The sequence below is a fragment of the Pistacia vera genome, unplaced genomic scaffold, assembly GCF_008641045.1.
Source record: "Pistacia vera cultivar Batoury unplaced genomic scaffold, PisVer_v2 Contig395, whole genome shotgun sequence".
In the NCBI taxonomy this organism is placed as follows: domain Eukaryota; kingdom Viridiplantae; phylum Streptophyta; class Magnoliopsida; order Sapindales; family Anacardiaceae; genus Pistacia; species Pistacia vera.
Window position 1 is genome coordinate 300,193 of NW_022196218.1, and position 17,251 is coordinate 317,443.

The following is a 17,251-nucleotide window of genomic DNA, read 5'->3' on the forward strand; positions in this document are numbered from 1 at the left end:
TGTTCACAGCCGAGCTCCACCTCCCTGACGGTCAACGAACGATAGCTCATCTTCACCAGCACCAGGTAACTGTCACGGTGTAGGCATATGTCTTTGTTTCAGGTCTTGTGCATGAGATGTCTTAATTTGCAATGTAGCAGGCTTCCACCGGTAAGCATGCTGCTCTCAGGTAAATTGAAGCCTAGTGAACATGCTTTATAGTTTGAAGGGAGAACTAATGAAAATGATCATGCCTTTCTGATCCTAATTGTAGTAAAAGTTTTGTATCCATTATTTATTTATTTAATTTTTGTTTTGTAAAAGTTATTGAATTCATTCAAACCTATAGGATTTAACTTGATTGGTGAACCAGTTATGAATTATTGGTACTTTTGGGTAGACAGAAGTGGTGGTGTTGTGTTGAAAGCTATCACTTTGTTTCAATAAGAGATAGTATATTAATTAATTAATTAATTGAAAGTAAAAGTATAGTTAAATTCTTGGAAATTGAGTATTATAAGAGATAATAGGAAGCGTGCCATCAACAGTTTTGCAATGTTTTATGGCTTTTCTTGTTTCTTCATGGAGCCTCTTAAATATTTATTCTCTTGATATTATTGTCTATTTAGAGTATCCAGTTTCATTTTCAGATTTAGCAATTTACTATTTGTAGTCTCTTGATGAGTTCGTCATTTTAATGTATCTGGCTCTAATACAAGTTTGGTGGAATTTGTATATTCATATCCTGAGGTAGGAAGTTTTAGCTGTGTAACTCTCTTTTAAACCTTTGTCTAGTTAATTTCATAATTTTATATGTACATGTGTATATTATGAGGTGTTTGCCTTTTTTTGATTTAATTTATTTGTGCCAAAAATGTGGTTTTGGATTCCAGGTATGCTACCCATGCATGTGTTGTCCCTTCCACTTTTTTTAGAGATTTAGGAGTTCATTATGGAACTATTTGTTTGAATACATGTAATTCTGTAAAAAATTGTGGACAAGTGGTGTAAAGTTTTCTAATACACTGTCTTTTTGGATACATGTAATTCTGATTAGAAAGAGTAAACAAATGAAATTCGCTATTTATTTAGCTGCTTTAATGATATTGTAACATTTAGATGCTTTAATGATTATGTAGTAATAAGGGTTAATTATTAATTATTAGTTTATTACTAATTTATTTGTTATTTGTGTTGCCAGGGTAGAGATCAAGATTAAAGACAAAGAATATGTCATCATCTAGGTCTTGTCAACAATCTGCTTCCGTGAATGTTTCACAAACTTTTCGAGGAAGAAATGATATAGCATGGGGACATGTTAATGAGGGTGTGGATGAAAATGGGAAGAAGATATTAACATGTCTTTACTGTGGCAAGATATTTAGAGGTGCAGTAATTTATCGAGTGAAATTGCATCTAGCGGGTGTAAAGGGAGAAGTTGTAAAGTGCCATAAAGTTCGTTTCGATGTTAAATTCCTTTCGATGTTAAATTCAAGATTGAAGAAGCACTAAATGAAATTAGGGCCAAGAATAAACAAAAAGTTGAACTTCGTAAGAATGTCAATCTTTATGGAGCTAGTGTATAACAATTTGAGGTTATTAATTCAATTTATTTTCAACCTATGGCGGATGCTATAGTTGCAATTGGTCTTGGGTATAAAATCCCAACTTATCATAATTTACATGTAAATTTATTGAGAGATGCTAGGAAATAAGTGCAATTACTTGTTGATGGTTACAAGAAAACCTAGGAGGATGTTGGATGTACTTTAATGGCTGATGGTTGGACAGATAATTCACATAGGTCGCTGATTAATTTTCTAGTGTACTGTCCTAAAGGAGTGTGTTTTGTGAAATCAGTGGATGCTTCAGATGTTGTAAAGGATGCTGCAACATTGTTTAGCTTGTTTGAGGAAATAGCTTTATGGGTTAGACCAAACAATATTGTCCATTTTGTCACTGACAATGGAGCAAATTATAAAGCTGCTGGAAGAATGTTGTCTAAAAATATAGCAGTATTACTTGGTCTCCTTGTGCAGCACATTGCATTAATTTGATGTTGAAAGACATAGCTGAGATGAGTCATATAGTCAACCTTTCGACATGTGCATCTGAGGTTACAAAGTTTGCATATAATCATTCCTTTGTACTAGCTTTGTTGAGGAAAAAACAAGTTATATACCTTTACTTCATATGTTTATAATTTACATTGTCAAGACATATTATATATGTACACTTTTTAATAATTTACTAAGTACTAACATCTATTGTCTATCACTTGAATAGGGTTGGACAGAAATTATATGCCCAAGTGCAACCTGTTTTGCCACAACTTTCATTGCATTGAGCAGCCTACATCAGTACAAACATGACTTGCAATCTACAGTGACATATAGAACTTTTGTGGAGTCTCGATATGCAAAAACTAATAAAGGCAAAGTCTTTATTTCCATAGTTCTAGATAATCGGTTATGGGATGACATTGGTATAATTTCCAAAGTTGTGAGTCCATTAATGCGTATGCTCCGGATTATAGACTCAGATGAGAAACCTTCAATAGGATATGTGTATGATGGCATGTATAGAACGAGGATGAGGATCAAGAAGCTATTTAAGAACAAGAAAAATTTGTACAAGCCTTATACAACAATTATTAAGATACGTTGGGATATGATGTTGCGCCGTGATATTCATGCAATAGCATATTATTTGAATCCTGCTTTTAAATATGATGAAGATATTTTTTCCAAAAAACCTGAGGTCATGTATGGTTTTCTTGACACAATTGACAATAAAGCAAATGCATGCAAAATGAGCAAGACAACATTACTGGAGGAGAGTAGATTATATTGAGACTGTCTAGAAAGTTTTTCTCGTGAGCTTGCTCTTCAAACTTGCAAAACTACACGGCCGGGTATATAATATTTATTAACTTTTTAAATCTAATTTTTAAGTTATGAAATTGTGTTTATTTCTTATGTAATTTATACTTTTATTCTCAATTAGATGAATGGTGGAGGACATTTCGGTCTAGTGCTCCAAATTTGCAAAAGTTTGCAATCAAAATTCTAAATCAAACTTCGGCCTCTTCCGGATGTGAGCGGAATTGGAGCTTTTTTGAACGCATACATACTAAAAAGAGGAACAGATTGGAACATCCACAGTTGAATGATTTGGTTTTCACTCATTATAACTTGCGTTTGCAAAATAGGTATAAAGCCTTCTTCATTTTGTTATTTTTATTGATGTCTTTATTGGTCATGATTTGAATATTTAATTATGCTATTTCAGGAGTTGTTATAAGAAAATTACATATGATCCTATTGATTATGAGAGTATTGATAAAACTGAATGGTGGATAGTTGATAAGGAAGAGGAGGTTGGTGAGCTTAATTATGATGAATTGGAACAATCATTATATGGAGAAGGAGTTATTCCTATAGATGGTGGTGATCACCCTTCTTATTATGACTCAACAGATGCTTCAGAAGGTTATTTGCAATTTTTTAAGCAATTTCAATTTGGTATCAGCTAGTTTATATTCAATTAGTTTAAATTTTAAGATTTAACTTATGGTTTTCCTTTTTTGCTAGAATTTTTTGTAGATGATGTCGCCGATATTAATAATGATGGCGATTATCTATCAGGTAGTGTGTGAATTGTCAATTTTAATTGAAGATGTAATGATGAATTGAAGATCATTTTTTGTTAGAATGTTGAAGTGTTGACTTGAAAGTTAAAAACTTGAAACAACTATTATGTGGTTTTTCTTCATTCATTTTGTTATTTTGATTTGTAATATGTTGTATTATTGATGTAATCATGTTTGATGATGCTTTGCTAAAGATTTTTTATTTTGGAGTTTATGATTTGGAGCAAAACTTGGGAAATCATCATTCTGTGAATAGTGTTTTTGCTGACATCAGCATGATGACGTCACCAGGTTGAACCAGTTGGTTCAACCGGTCGACTCGGGACCCGGCCATCTTGCCGGGTTTTGTCCCGGGTCGGTTTTTAAAACATTGCTTTTATTCAAACATCTTGTGGGCGAAATAGTGTCAAACTAGTGTAACTGACGCAATTCGATTCTAGTGGAACTTCGAGAAGGTTGCCTTGAAGAAGTGGATGTATGAGGCTTTTGGATTAAGCTCCGAACCACTATAAATCTTTGAGCATTTCTTCTCTCTCAACTTATTTATTATTCCGTGCATACTTACTTGAAGCATCATTATCATTTGCACTTATTCATTACTTATATTTATGACTTTTTCTCATTTATTACTTAACATTGTTCATCCTTATTGTTTAGCATCATTCTCATTTATTGTCCATCTTTGTTGGTGTTTTATGTTCATAACTTGTTTGGGTTGGAGAAAGTTTTTATTCAACAATTATTTTTTATAGATTCCTATTCACCCCACCTTTAGGAATATTTGAGATATAGGATTTTACAATTGGTATCAGAGCTTGGGCTCTTGTGTAGAAAGCCTAATGGTTTTAAGAGTTAATCGATCTAGATATGACTAGTATATCAACATCTCTCTTTAATGAAGGTCATTGTACTACAAGACCCCTATTGTTTTGTGGTGTAAACTACACACAATGCAAAATTATGATGAGACTTCATATTAGATCCATAGATTACATTTTAAATTAGAATAGCAGGGCAACGTTGATCCACACGAAGATAATCTGAAGAACTAAAAGTTAATTTGCTAGAACAACTTTAATGGCTTCAAAAATCAAGAAAACATAATTTTGTTCACCAAAATTGATAAACACGTGAAAGGGAGAAGGGTGGGTAGGGTTTTTGCTAAAAGTTTGTTATTGTTCTATGTTTTAATTTAAGTTGCACTTATATAGTGCAACTAATTAAAACTCTATTTCATTTAAGAATAGTCATGGATTCCAATATTAATCCATCATTGCAGCCAAACAAGCAATGTTGGTACTTTAATTATTAATTATTATTATTATTATTATTATTATTATTATTATTATTAAAATCCCTAAATATTAATGCATCAAAAATATATTAATATTAAATAATAATAATTCATTTAAATATATGTACACATATATTTAAATATATATAATCTCACCAATTTTAATTTGAGTATTAAAATTGAATACAGGCAATAACCTTAACAAATTTAATTACATTGTGAGATTACCAAAATATAATTTCGTCTTAAAAGATGAAAATACCTCTTTCACATATTGATTCTTAACTTGTCTTCTAAGTGTGTGACTCGTAGGCTGTTTATCATATCGGTAATGAGTAGTATCGCAATTAACACTCAATTAATTGTCTCACTACACACGAACTGAGATTGACCTCTAGCAAGACATCATGACCACTCGATAGATTCGGATTTAACGAAACAATTTCCTATCAACGGTACGGTTACCATGCAATCAAAACCCTTCATCATCCATTATCTCATCAAGGCTGGGGTACAAAAATAGTGTCAACCTCAGATATCCTTGATCTCTTTGTATTTGGTTACTGGACCAACGATGGGAGTAATAAATTAGATTGAGCGACAACTCAATCCCACTGTGGCTATAGATTTAGTATCATTGTCATTCACCGAATTGCACAGTGAGATTATTTCTCCCGTACCCTGGAGTGATGAATCTTTTTTCAATCTACCATAGTCTGGATACACTTTTCGATGCAACTAACCACTACCATTTTGAGAGTCCTATATAAAACTACATTGTGCTAGTGTCAAACTACACCAATTGATGTACAAGGCGCTTAAGTGATCTCAAGTCTAAGGATCACATGCACCACCATCCGTTAGATGATTTATTCTATAGACACTAGGGTTACCATCTATGTGGAATCCTCTGGTGGGTCTGTCTAGTGAACTTGCCTATAGCAAACACCCATGTGTTACACCACGTTGTTACTAAATAACTTTGACAAGCGAGATTAGTCACTGCCTTTTAGTAGGGTCGTTCAACACTATGATAGCCTTACCATATTATCTATGCTCTTAGTCAGAATAATACTAGGGCTACGTACATTTCTAGAATGACTGCTATATGTGATCGTTGGGTTTTTACTATCGATATTTGAAACACTTAATACCCTCGTCACGGTTTTATTATCCTAAGGACATATATTAAGATATACTATTATGAATTATATGATATAGAAAAAAATGTCTTTTTATTGATAAATTAAAATTCTTACAAAAAGTCAATATTACAATAGTTGATTGACTTTAGGCACCTAATCAAACATGTATGTATGTATGCATGTAGAGACATAGAAGTAAAAATAGATCTTTTAAGTTAAAAGTGTTTTCGAAATGTTTGGTATTTTAAGATTATTAGGAAGTAGTAGTAGTAGACGAGAGGACATGAGTAATAACAGTAGTGGTATTATAATTAATAATAAAATAGAAAACCACAATAATAATCAAGAATTAACAAAAGCAATCAACATTCAAGAAATTAATGTGGCAAAAATATATCAACATTTACATAGCTGAAACATATATAGCATCAGTTAAAAAATAAACAATAGATCAAGTAGGTAATTTTGCATTTATGTTAGATTATTTAATTAAAACAACAGAAGATACAAAAATGATTAATGAAGAAAAGGTTCAAAAAATTCAATTGTTCTCAAAAATAGCATTAGAACAACATAAACGAAAATGTTATAAATTTTTACATATAGGATTAGTTCAAATAGTAGTAAAACCATTGTTTAGATTATGAAAAAACATTTCAATATTAGTCATGTTAAGAGGCATACGAAATCTTGATTTCAATAACTCTTTATTAGTTTTATTAAACTCTAATTTTTAAAACGGTCTAGTATAATTTAACTGTATCCAAACTTTATGATAGTATTATATGATTCAACAATAATGTCAGCTTTAACCTTTAATTTGAAAGCCTCAAACCTTGATATCTATCAATTTCAAGAAAATAAAGAAATTCAAAAAATAAATTTGAAGTTAATGGACAGGCTACTCGCTAGCGAGTTGCTAGGCATCTTAGGCTAGGATAGTCGTTGACGAGGTGCCGGATCACCAGTTGGCCTTTGCTTGTGCAGAGTCTAAGCCTAGTCAATGTTGCCGGGCTAATAAGGCTTTGCTTGTGGCTTGCCAACCCGGCGTGGCCATGTGCCCGTCCAATTTTTTAATTTTTCAGATTTTTAATTTTTAAATGTTTTTATATGTTGTTTTTAAAATAGTTTATTTTTTTTACTGTTTTGAGATTTTTTGCACTATTAATTATTAATTATTTAATTATTTTGATTTTTTAATGCATAATATTTAAAAAAATTTAAGTTTTTTTTTGTTTATATAAATTGAAAGTTAAAGGAAATAAAAATATAACTTTTAGCGAAAATGTATAGTGAAATGAATCTTTTACCTTTCCCTAACACTCCATTTAATAGTAGAAATTAACTTTAAAAAGTTAAAGTGGCTAATTCAGGGGTTAGTGTAAACAACAGTTTTCTGAGTTGGAGGCCATGGAAGAGGAGTAATCCTCGATGGACTAGTGAAACAAAAAGTAATGACCAAATATATATATATATAATTATTTCCTATTAATGGGGTTTTTTCAAATAATGATGGGCCAATAACATCAACACAAAAATTATAAAAGAAAAAACCTTTTAACACTCATTCAATATATTCATTATAAATTTAAAAATTACAAATATTTTCATAATTCTAATATAAAATCTAAGACATAAAATTTTAATTAAACAGAAAACGTGATGAAAATAAAATATGAAATAAATTTTAATTACGTATATGCCTAACATAAATAAAAGAAATCTGCCGTTGGTATGTACCAATGATTTGGCAACAGCTTTACATCAACGCGTGTCGGACAGGTGTCTGGAATTAGCGGAGGCGGTGGACACGTTGGCTTCCGTGCATTTCATTAAAAACAAAACTATTCAACTCAAACTAAAGCCTAAAGGCTGAAGGTGGCAACAAAAATATCACCTTCTTCTTCACTCTGCTCTTCTCAGGTAAGTTAACCAAACTTTTTCGTTCCCATTGTTCAAAACAGATGAAAACTCTACGTAGTGAGTGGTCTCGTTTTCTTTTCCCGATGTTTTAGTAATGCAAAATTCAATTCCATGTTTTATTTACTCTGTTTGTCTGCGTCACTTGGTTCATTCATAGCAAACTGAAACGCACGTTTGGTCCGTTTATGTTATTGACTTGCTGTGTTTGCACTGTGTTACATATGTTCTTGCTCAGTATTTCTGTGATTGTTTTAGTAGTATTTTTTTTTTCACTTGTGAATATATTATTTCTGGAAATTGTAATTGTAAATCTTGATGGAGAAGGCTTTGAAATTTCATTTTTTGTATTTGTATTAGGGATTTAGGATGTGAATGAATGGGGAGATTGAGTTTGTAAACGTTTGGTGATAGATACTTGCTGTGGAATTGTAGGAATATTCATCAGTGAAGTCTATTTTTTACTTTACGCTAAATGTTAGATTAGTTGGTTACTGTTAATTGTGTTTGTGAAAGGTTGGAAAGTGTTAGTTTGAGCACTGGCATTAGTTGTAGTGCTGGAATCAATGGCCAATTTGGATTTCGATACGACTTGAGGAAGGTCATTTGTCTATAGGACTTGAATGAGAGGGGTGATATTTGGTAGTTGTTAAGATGGATTGGATAAAGGGGGAACAGTAGTGAGGATGATACCAATGTAAAACGCGGAGGTGAGTCACCTATAATTAATGCAAGTGATGTGCAACTGAAGCAACTGACAGTACACTTATTGTAAGGGATTTGGTGTTCAAGGATGCAATCGTATAATTACATCTAGGGATGTAAAAGATCTATACTCAGTAGTCCTGTTTATGACATGTTTGTTATTCTAGGCTTTTTCAATGCATAATTGGCCTAAAGTAGTGTCATATTTGTTGGAGACTCTCTTTATGTTGCTCAATTAACCTCTTTTCTTCTATACTAAAACAAAATAATGCTCTACTTGTATGCGATAGAAATAAAGCTGTGAGTAACAGAGAAATAAGAGGCAATAAGAGGATGAAGAGAAAAAAATGTGCATTTGTGGGGAAACAGATCGAAAACATGGAAGCATTAGTAAGAGAATATGTAGGGCATAGTTTTTGAGATTGAATTTAGCTTTTGTAAGTGTTTGATTGTTCTATGTTTCTCCAACTTTGATGTTAAAGGGTTTTTTTCCTTTTTCTTTTGATGAATGGAAGTGACAAAATTCCTAAATGAAAACTATTAAAGAGTTCGTTTGAGTAGTAGTAGAGCTGGTGTGAAGTTTGGATTTTTAATGGACTTTGGTTCTATTCTTGGAGTCTATCTCTCTACTGCTGGTTTAAACATTCTAGACAATTTCTTTAAGATTTCAGTGACATGTACATAAGAAATTTAAGGTAAAAGAGTTTTCATAACCTTGACATTTCTGATTTATGTTATTTTTGTAAGCCTATGTTTCACTTAATTTGTGGAGAGACTTTTCTCATCACTTTCTATCTAAAATTATTTTTGACCTTTCATTTTTACAGCATAAACTTTTGGCTTGTTTGATAATATTTTGCAAAGCGGTTCTTAAAATTTGCCTGCAAGGCGAATAAGAAATTGAATCTTGTGTTGTCAGGATCCAAATATATTTAGTAACATAATTTTGAGGCAAAATGTTGATTATATGGCTAAACATATCAAAACTTGTTTACGAGACCTATTTATATATCATTTGTTCTTCAGACATGATGAAAATGCCTCTTGGGCATTTATCTGGCTAGAAATTATACTTGCATTTTAAAAAACTGTTTTCTAACTATAGTAACTGAATGTATTTCACATGTGTTTCTGGCTTTGCATAATGATAAATAACACATCATAAGCAACTAGAACAGCTATGAGTAAGACCTAATATTTCTCACCTGTATGTATCCCTGTGACATACATGCCTTGTTTTTCTTTGCCGTGCAATAAATATTGAGCTTTCTACATTTATTCTCTCTCTGTTTGTATATTGATAGGATTTTGTCTTGTTAGATTGTTCATCATTATGCCCACCTGTATCTTATGCTAAGTCTCCTGAAAACATCTACCATCATCTTTGTTTAGCCAAGATCACTTCAGTTTCTTTCTAATTTTAATATTTAACTTTAGGCTCTGTGAAGTAAGGAGGGCACATATGATTCTACTTTGTCGACTTTGGTTCTGTCTCCTGATTTTAAATAAAGCTAGTAACCGGCTTTTCAAATGGATGCTTGGTTAGTTTGTTGTGGTTGTCGGCCAGCCACAAGATCTAGAAAAAGATAGGTGCCTCAGCAAAAAAATATGGTTTGACAGCTATTTGTTATTACTCTGATGGTACCAGCTGTTAAGCTAGTCCCTCAGTATAGTCTGGATTCATTTGGAGTGATGGTTCATTATATGTAATACATGCTCCCTTGTCCTTATATTTCTCTTATTATTCTGTTTGTTTAATTTGTCCATTTAGTTAGCAGGTGATCTTCATATTGCTATGTTTCTCATCTCATGTATATGAGTGACAGAATGATATGGAACAGGCCTCTGGAAAGTCACTTCTTTAAGGTGTAATGATATGCTCAGATGGAAGTAAAAGACCCCAAGTTATTTCCTTGATTAAGCCTTCATGAATCCATAGTAGTTTCCTTTTTTTTTTTTTTTTTGGGCTCAGTTGACTGGTACTTTTACACTACCTGACTCAATAGAATAGGTCTGTTGTGGTTTTGTGTAAGTAATATAATCTCTCTTAGACACTAAATGCCGGAGTATGTGTTCCGATAAGTTATTTATTGGCTCTATGGTTAAAAGTTCCTTTATCAATCTAAATTCTTTAACTTCTCTCTTGCATTTTCACCTTCCCCCAATATTTAAGGCTATGGATGTGAATCTTAAAAAACATTATTGGTTGGTTTGTCTAAATGTGTTACCTCTGTATAACTTTTCGAGAATGAAATGATTTTGTGTAATAAAGAATGTCAAAAGAAATTTTAATTTCCATATTATTTTATAAAAATATTGAATTCAAATTGCTGCTTATTAATAAAGTTCTTACCACCATTTTATAAGAACAGCACAAAAGAATTGATAAGACTCATAAAAGATGTAAAGATTAAAGTTACTTTTCATTTGTCCCGAAGAATATTGTTGGGAGATAATTTTCCTTGATAGCCTTTTGTTTTTGAATCTTTAAATTTTCTCTTTATCTTTCTGTTTTAGTGATCAAGGATTTCTCATTTCTGCCAGAGTCCTGCTTTATTATATTTTTTCTTCACCCAAAGTCTCAAAAAAATTGTGTTAAAATGACCATTAGTTAAGATTCTGGGTGTTTTTATCATATCTGAAAAGTGCACGTGTGTTTTGATCAGAGTTAATTTGGATCAATATATCTGCACTTGAAGTCTTAAGAAGTTATTAGGAGGCATAGCAGATTCCAATATGCATTATTCGCCAAATGCTGACATTTATGTTAAAATGAAGTCTTACGTTTGTAGACTAGTAATTTCTGTATGAGATGTTTTATATTTTCTAATTTTAGTTCCTTGGATTCTGTTTGCATATATTGTTCAGTGTGTATCTGCAAAATGCATGTGAAATACTGTATCTTACTATCTGCAAAATGCATGTGAAATACTGTATCTTACTATGTCAATAGAATCTTACAAAACTTTTGATTTTTGTCTTGTTAGATTTGTTCAGAAAATCTGCAGAGGATCTTATTCCTGACAAAAGAGAGATTGTTTAGAAGAACCACCGAGTGGTTACTCAATCTTGCAAGTTTGATCACCTATGGAGTATCAGTCAGCTGAAGTTTTGCATGGTACTAGCTCCTCACGTCTTGTCTACTATCAGTTTCTTGATCTATTTAACTTTCCGAGGAAGAAAACAGAATCTTATTGAAGCTATTCACATCATGTATGACATGATTTTTGTTTTGTCTTTTTGAAGTTTAAACATCTCTATTAAGTAAATAAGTTTCTTTTGATTTACAATTTAGATTAGTTGAGAGAAAATTGTTGAGCAGGATGACTGCATGTCAAGATATAGCTGAGATTCTGATAGGTACCCATTCCAATAACTCAACAATTGAGTTGGGTCATGGGTCTTTCATGGGCTTGGGTAAAACTCTCTTTGGAAAACCGGCTTGTTAAGGGAGGGTGTCCAAGCCCTTTATAACCCACATGCCCACCCCTTTCCTTTTCAATGTGGGATTCTAACATTCCACCACGCTTTCGCAACCGACGTCCACGTTGGCCTTCTTACCCCCGTCGGCCTCTTTACCCCTTAGGTGACTACGCGGATCCCTTTTCCCTCCGGCCTCCATGCCCTTTTTTGGGGTAGCAGTCCGGGCCCAAGGTTAGCCTTGTCACGTAGGTGCAGGATCATGCTTTGATACCAATTGATAGGAACCCACTCCAATAACTCAACAATTGGGCTGGGTCATGGGTCTTTCATGGGCTTGGGCAGAACTCTACTTGGAAAACTGGTTTGCCAAGGGAGGGTGTTCAAGTCCTTTATAACCCACATGCCCACCCCTTTCCTTTCCAATGTAAGATCCTAACAGATTCCTGTATTGGTTAAGATCCTTTTACTGAGTGACACGACTAGGATTTTTGAATTAGAGATAAAGAGAACAGGATCTTGATAAAATTTTCTTATATTGATTGGCCTAAATGGAAAATGGAGATACACAGCTGAGTACTTATCCAAGCAAAAAGTGGAATGCTACTACATGTTAGCCTTGTTTTTGTATGCATTGATAATCTTCTCATACACTATATATACTTCCATGTGGCATGTTTCTCCTTGATCTTGTGCTTGGATTTTGATTGGAGAATTGGATAGTGCTTTGGTCTTTCAAAATCTTTGTCTATGTCGTTTTCGTTTTTCAATTAAATGATTGTGGTTGAAAGGCAGTTAATAGAAAAAAAAAACTTTTGGTATATGGTTCCATATTCCCCACCGTATTTGCTTGACTGTCACTACAGGAGTGACATTAAGCTGTCTTAAGGTTGTGAAAAAGACAATATATGCCATTGAGGGTAAAATTAGGACATTTAATTTTGCTTTGCTTAAATCTGTTGACAAAAAGAGATATATCACTTATGTTGATGGACAAATACCTTTCTATGGCTTGAAGCTTATGCATATTTTTGTGATAGCTCTCTAACTTAGTTTAATATCCATAATACATTTAATGTTCCCTGTTATTATCTTTTGGCATCCAGATATATCTCTATTTAAAACGACCTTTTGTCCAAACAAAACAGGGCTTAAGCTTTGTTTAGAAGTAAGCACATTTGGAAAGAAAGTTCCAGAAAGTAGGAGACAAGCTATTCAGCCCAATCATTTTAAGCACAAAGAAGAATCTCAAATTTAAGTATAAATCTACAGAAATTTGTGCATAAACAGCTAGTGATATAGATTTTGGATAACAGTACTAGGAGAGATAATGACAACTAGTCTTAGAACTTGTTGCAAAACAGAGAAATTAAGGAGGTTACATTTTGTTATTGTAAGATACATTGATTGTGCTTGTATATAGAAATTGTGGAATGAGTTCAGGAGCAGTTGATTTTGAGAAACTAGTAGTCTATGTCTTAAAAGAACAAAACATATTTCGAAGACTAGCAAAAGACATTGAATCTTTGGAATTTCACTTTGATTCAGGGTGATGTGCCATAAGCACTCATTTTGAAGTTGTTTTACTGTTGATGCTTTTCGACCATTTTATTGTTCGATGTCAAAGCAACTTAAGACACATAGTACACTTTACAATTTCTTGAACTGTATTTATTATATCAAATCTCATAGATGATGCATGCATTTAATTTTTCCATCTGTTTTGTGCCGAAACCTTAATGTCTTTTCTGTGAAATCTAGCAGACTATTCACTTGGGGCTTTGGTTAAGTACTTCAAGGGACTTGTATGTCATGTTAGTTTCACTTCCATAGATAACGGAAGGTTATGATTCCAAGTTAGAAATCCTTATACTTGTTTGATTATAACTGGTTATCTTTCTTATAAGCGTTTTTTTTTTTTTCTTATTTAAACATAAGTACATTATGTGCATATGCTGGCATTTGTATGTACATTATGTGCATATGCTGGCATTTGTATGTCAAACTGAGTTTGTGAGCTTTGGATGCCCCAGATAAAGATGGAACAACCACAAGAAATGAAGTAACTGAATCTAATAATGCGAAGGTCGATTTGGAAGGTGTTCCAAAATCCATTCCTGGATCTCAAATAAACAATGAAAAACTTATACCTGATCAGAGTAGCAGGGAGTTTGTTTCACATGGTGCACTTCTGGGAGATGTGGGGACCTCTGGGGATGTAAACATGGAGGCCACAATAACACCAGATGATGTTATTCGCGCTGGGGGTTTTGGGGCAAGAGATGACATAAGTAGTTTTCTTCCTGTTGCAAGTGATTCAACTGATTTTGAAGCTTCAATCCGTGATGCCCAAGATTATGAGCAACAACAGGAAGAAATACGCAGGCCTGGTCTAGGCTGGACGGAGACATCAGGGAAAGAGTAGCTTTGTATGTTTTTTACTGAGTCGTTGCCATCATCACATATATGTATATATATTTATTTATTTATTTTGATATTTTCTTCTTTTGAGAATTGGTGATTTCATTATTACATGTTATTATATGGTTTGGACTGAGGAATTTCAGGTTTTGAATAGCATTTCCTTGTATCTTTAAAAGAGCTCAATATTGTTTAGTCTATGAAAGTAAAAGAAAACAACATGGAGCTCTCTGTATTTTCTACTGAATAAGAGCGACTCTGATGCTAATTTTATAAGACCTTATAACATGCAATACTCTGTTTGCATAATTCAACTTTTCAGGTTATCAACAAAATTGTTGAATAGATTACTACTTCCCTTTTTTGCTTGCGATTGTTGTGGACACCCAATAATGTATGGAGATTAACTACTAGTAATTTACAATTTTAGGCATAATGGCTCCATATACTTAAGCTCTCTCTGATTAATTTGTGGTTTATATGAGAGAATATTGTCATAAGAAGGGTATCGCTTTTTGGAAAATTCTCTGGCCAGGAGCAAGGATTGCAAGAGGGTCATAGGCAGATTTCCTCTGTACAAAAAGTTCCCACTGAGGACCAAAGTGAGCTTTCCACTCTTCTTGGTTGTTGTAATGGGGCAAGTATTGCTTGATTCCAAGATTTGCCCTTGCACTGAAATCTAGAATTTTTTGGTTTAGAGTTAGTCTGTGTTGTAAACCATCTGTTCCTGTTGAGCTCGGAACTACAGAGGACAGAATTGCCACTAGGTAGAAAATATCTTCATCTGGGGTAATAAAAGATGTTTTCCTGTTCCACCTGCAACATAAAAGATAAACTAGGTTCAAAATATGAACCTGGAAACTGTATTAGGAATTGACAGAATTTGTTGATAGAGTACTTAGACTTGTTGACTGGATAGATAAGGATAGGTCCATTGCTGTCTTTAAGAATGTTACCAAAGACCTCTTGAGAAAAGTATGAGATTTGGCTTTTTGGGATGAGAAGATTCAGCCAAGGATGAGGAACCTCCCATAATCCTTGTGCTCTGAGTTTTATCTCTGACGTATGCACTCTATCCAGGAAGTCTACATAAGAAACCTCTGATAGGAAGAGTGTGGATGGTATAAAACTCAGTTCTGATAATAAGCTTTCAACTTTCTGCATCATGATGAGTAAAACTTACTGATCGGCATTGAAACCTTTAACAGAACCATAATGTTATTGGAATGGGAACAATTTCTTAGCAAGTTTTACCTGGTTCATAGCATTAGTCTCCTCTGGGTTGAAATATATAGCCAACTCTAGACAGTAAAGAACTTTTCCATCTGAAATGAACTGGCTGGCTTGAACTGGGTCTTTGGGATTGAAGGATGATCTCCAGTTATTAACGAAGCCGGTTCTGTTTATTAGAACAAATCCTTCGATGTAGTCGAACGACTTCTCCAATGATATTAAATGCTCTTGATCCTCGGAAAATAATGAGAATTCTGAGTAGAGTACTCTAATCCATTTCACCTGTGAAGATAAGTTAAATTAAGTCATAAAGATTCATTTTTGTGTATTAAACTTTTTAAGAAATGGTATTTGTTCTAACCATCTTTGGTGCTGGTTGAAGGGAGATTCTAGCCCTGGTAATGATGCCAAACTGTCCAAGTCCTCCAAGAACACCATAAAAGAGATCAGTGTTCTGTTTCTCCGAACAGGTAACCACGTCTCCTTTTCCTGCACCCAAACCCAAAGTCTCAAAATTGGATTTATTCATGGCTATATTCTCTGTTTTGCTATTCTTCTTGTTGGAACTTAGGGGTCAAAAACATCCTGCATTTAGTCTAGCTTTCATTAATTCACCATTAAGGGCTTCTCATAGCTAGGGATGGATGGTACAGTTGTCATTTCACCATATTCAAAATAATCAAATTACCATATCATCCTTGTCTTTGGCTGAAGTGACAAGTGTTCAATACCTCAGTCTTGGATGGGCTATGATTTTCAGCTATTGGGAGATATTTAGTTTGCTTGAACATACCTGTGACAACCTCCAGCTGGTAAACGTTATTGATCTGGGGTCCATGGAGAAATGCCTGACCACTGATTCCGGCATTCGATAGCGTGCCTCCGACGGTGAGATAGAGGTAATCTGTCCAAGACTTTGGTGAGAGCCCATGTTTAAGAGTCTCATGCAGAATATTAATCCACAACTCACCACCGGAAACATCCACATACGGCAGTTCAAGAGGGTGAACTTCCATAAGTGGTTCTTGGAGTGATTCCATGTTGATAACTACACCTCCTTGAGTTTGTGACTGGCCTTGAAGGGAGTGGCCATGGCCTCTAGCAGCCACTGTGAGCTCAGAAGCATAACCCATATGATAAATATGCTTTATTGTTGAGGAAATATCAGAAACTGATTTAGGATATAGAATTGCTGATGGTTGGAAATGGTGAGTATTGCCAAAGTCTTGAGCTGCATGATGCATATCTTGAAAGCTAAGGTAGCCATCCAGAGGCAGTTGTTTTAATGAGAAAGGGATGTTGGAGGAAGAAGAATGAGTTTGAATTGTGGTGGTAGCTAAAGAGAGATTAAAAGAAAGGTTCGTTGTGTTAGGAATAGAGCTCAAGAAGAAGATCATAAAAATCATGAGAGATACAGTGTTGTATTGTTTGAGAAAGCCAGAAAGTGGTGACCCCATTTTCTCTGGCTTATGGTGTGAGAGA

The 17,251-nt window shown here is 33.7% G+C and overlaps 3 protein-coding genes across 3 annotated transcripts; 2 read left to right on the top strand and 1 right to left on the bottom strand.

Moving 5' to 3' along the window:
- The first annotated feature begins 1,751 nt into the window (after positions 1–1,751).
- Positions 1,752–3,637, top strand: LOC116141192. The gene is made up of 4 exons (XM_031426718.1): positions 1,752–1,994; positions 2,266–2,744; positions 3,271–3,470; positions 3,573–3,637. The coding sequence occupies exons 1-4, from the start codon at positions 1,752–1,754 to the stop codon at positions 3,635–3,637; spliced, it is 987 nt and encodes a 328-aa protein (XP_031282578.1).
- Positions 3,638–7,940: 4,303 nt separating this feature from the next.
- On the top strand, positions 7,941–14,540 carry LOC116141193. The gene is made up of 3 exons (XM_031426720.1): positions 7,941–7,993; positions 11,683–11,813; positions 14,149–14,540. Exons 2-3 carry the CDS (start codon positions 11,783–11,785, stop codon positions 14,538–14,540), a joined length of 423 nt encoding a protein of 140 aa, XP_031282580.1. The 5' UTR covers positions 7,941–7,993; positions 11,683–11,782.
- Positions 14,541–14,712: 172 nt separating this feature from the next.
- On the bottom strand, positions 14,713–17,251 carry LOC116141198 (cytokinin dehydrogenase 1-like). Its single transcript, XM_031426725.1, has 5 exons — positions 16,563–17,251; positions 16,131–16,258; positions 15,791–16,051; positions 15,435–15,694; positions 14,713–15,352 (listed from the first exon to the last, which is right to left on the bottom strand). The coding sequence occupies exons 1-5, from the start codon at positions 17,224–17,226 to the stop codon at positions 15,031–15,033; spliced, it is 1,635 nt and encodes a 544-aa protein (XP_031282585.1). The 5' UTR covers positions 17,227–17,251; the 3' UTR covers positions 14,713–15,030.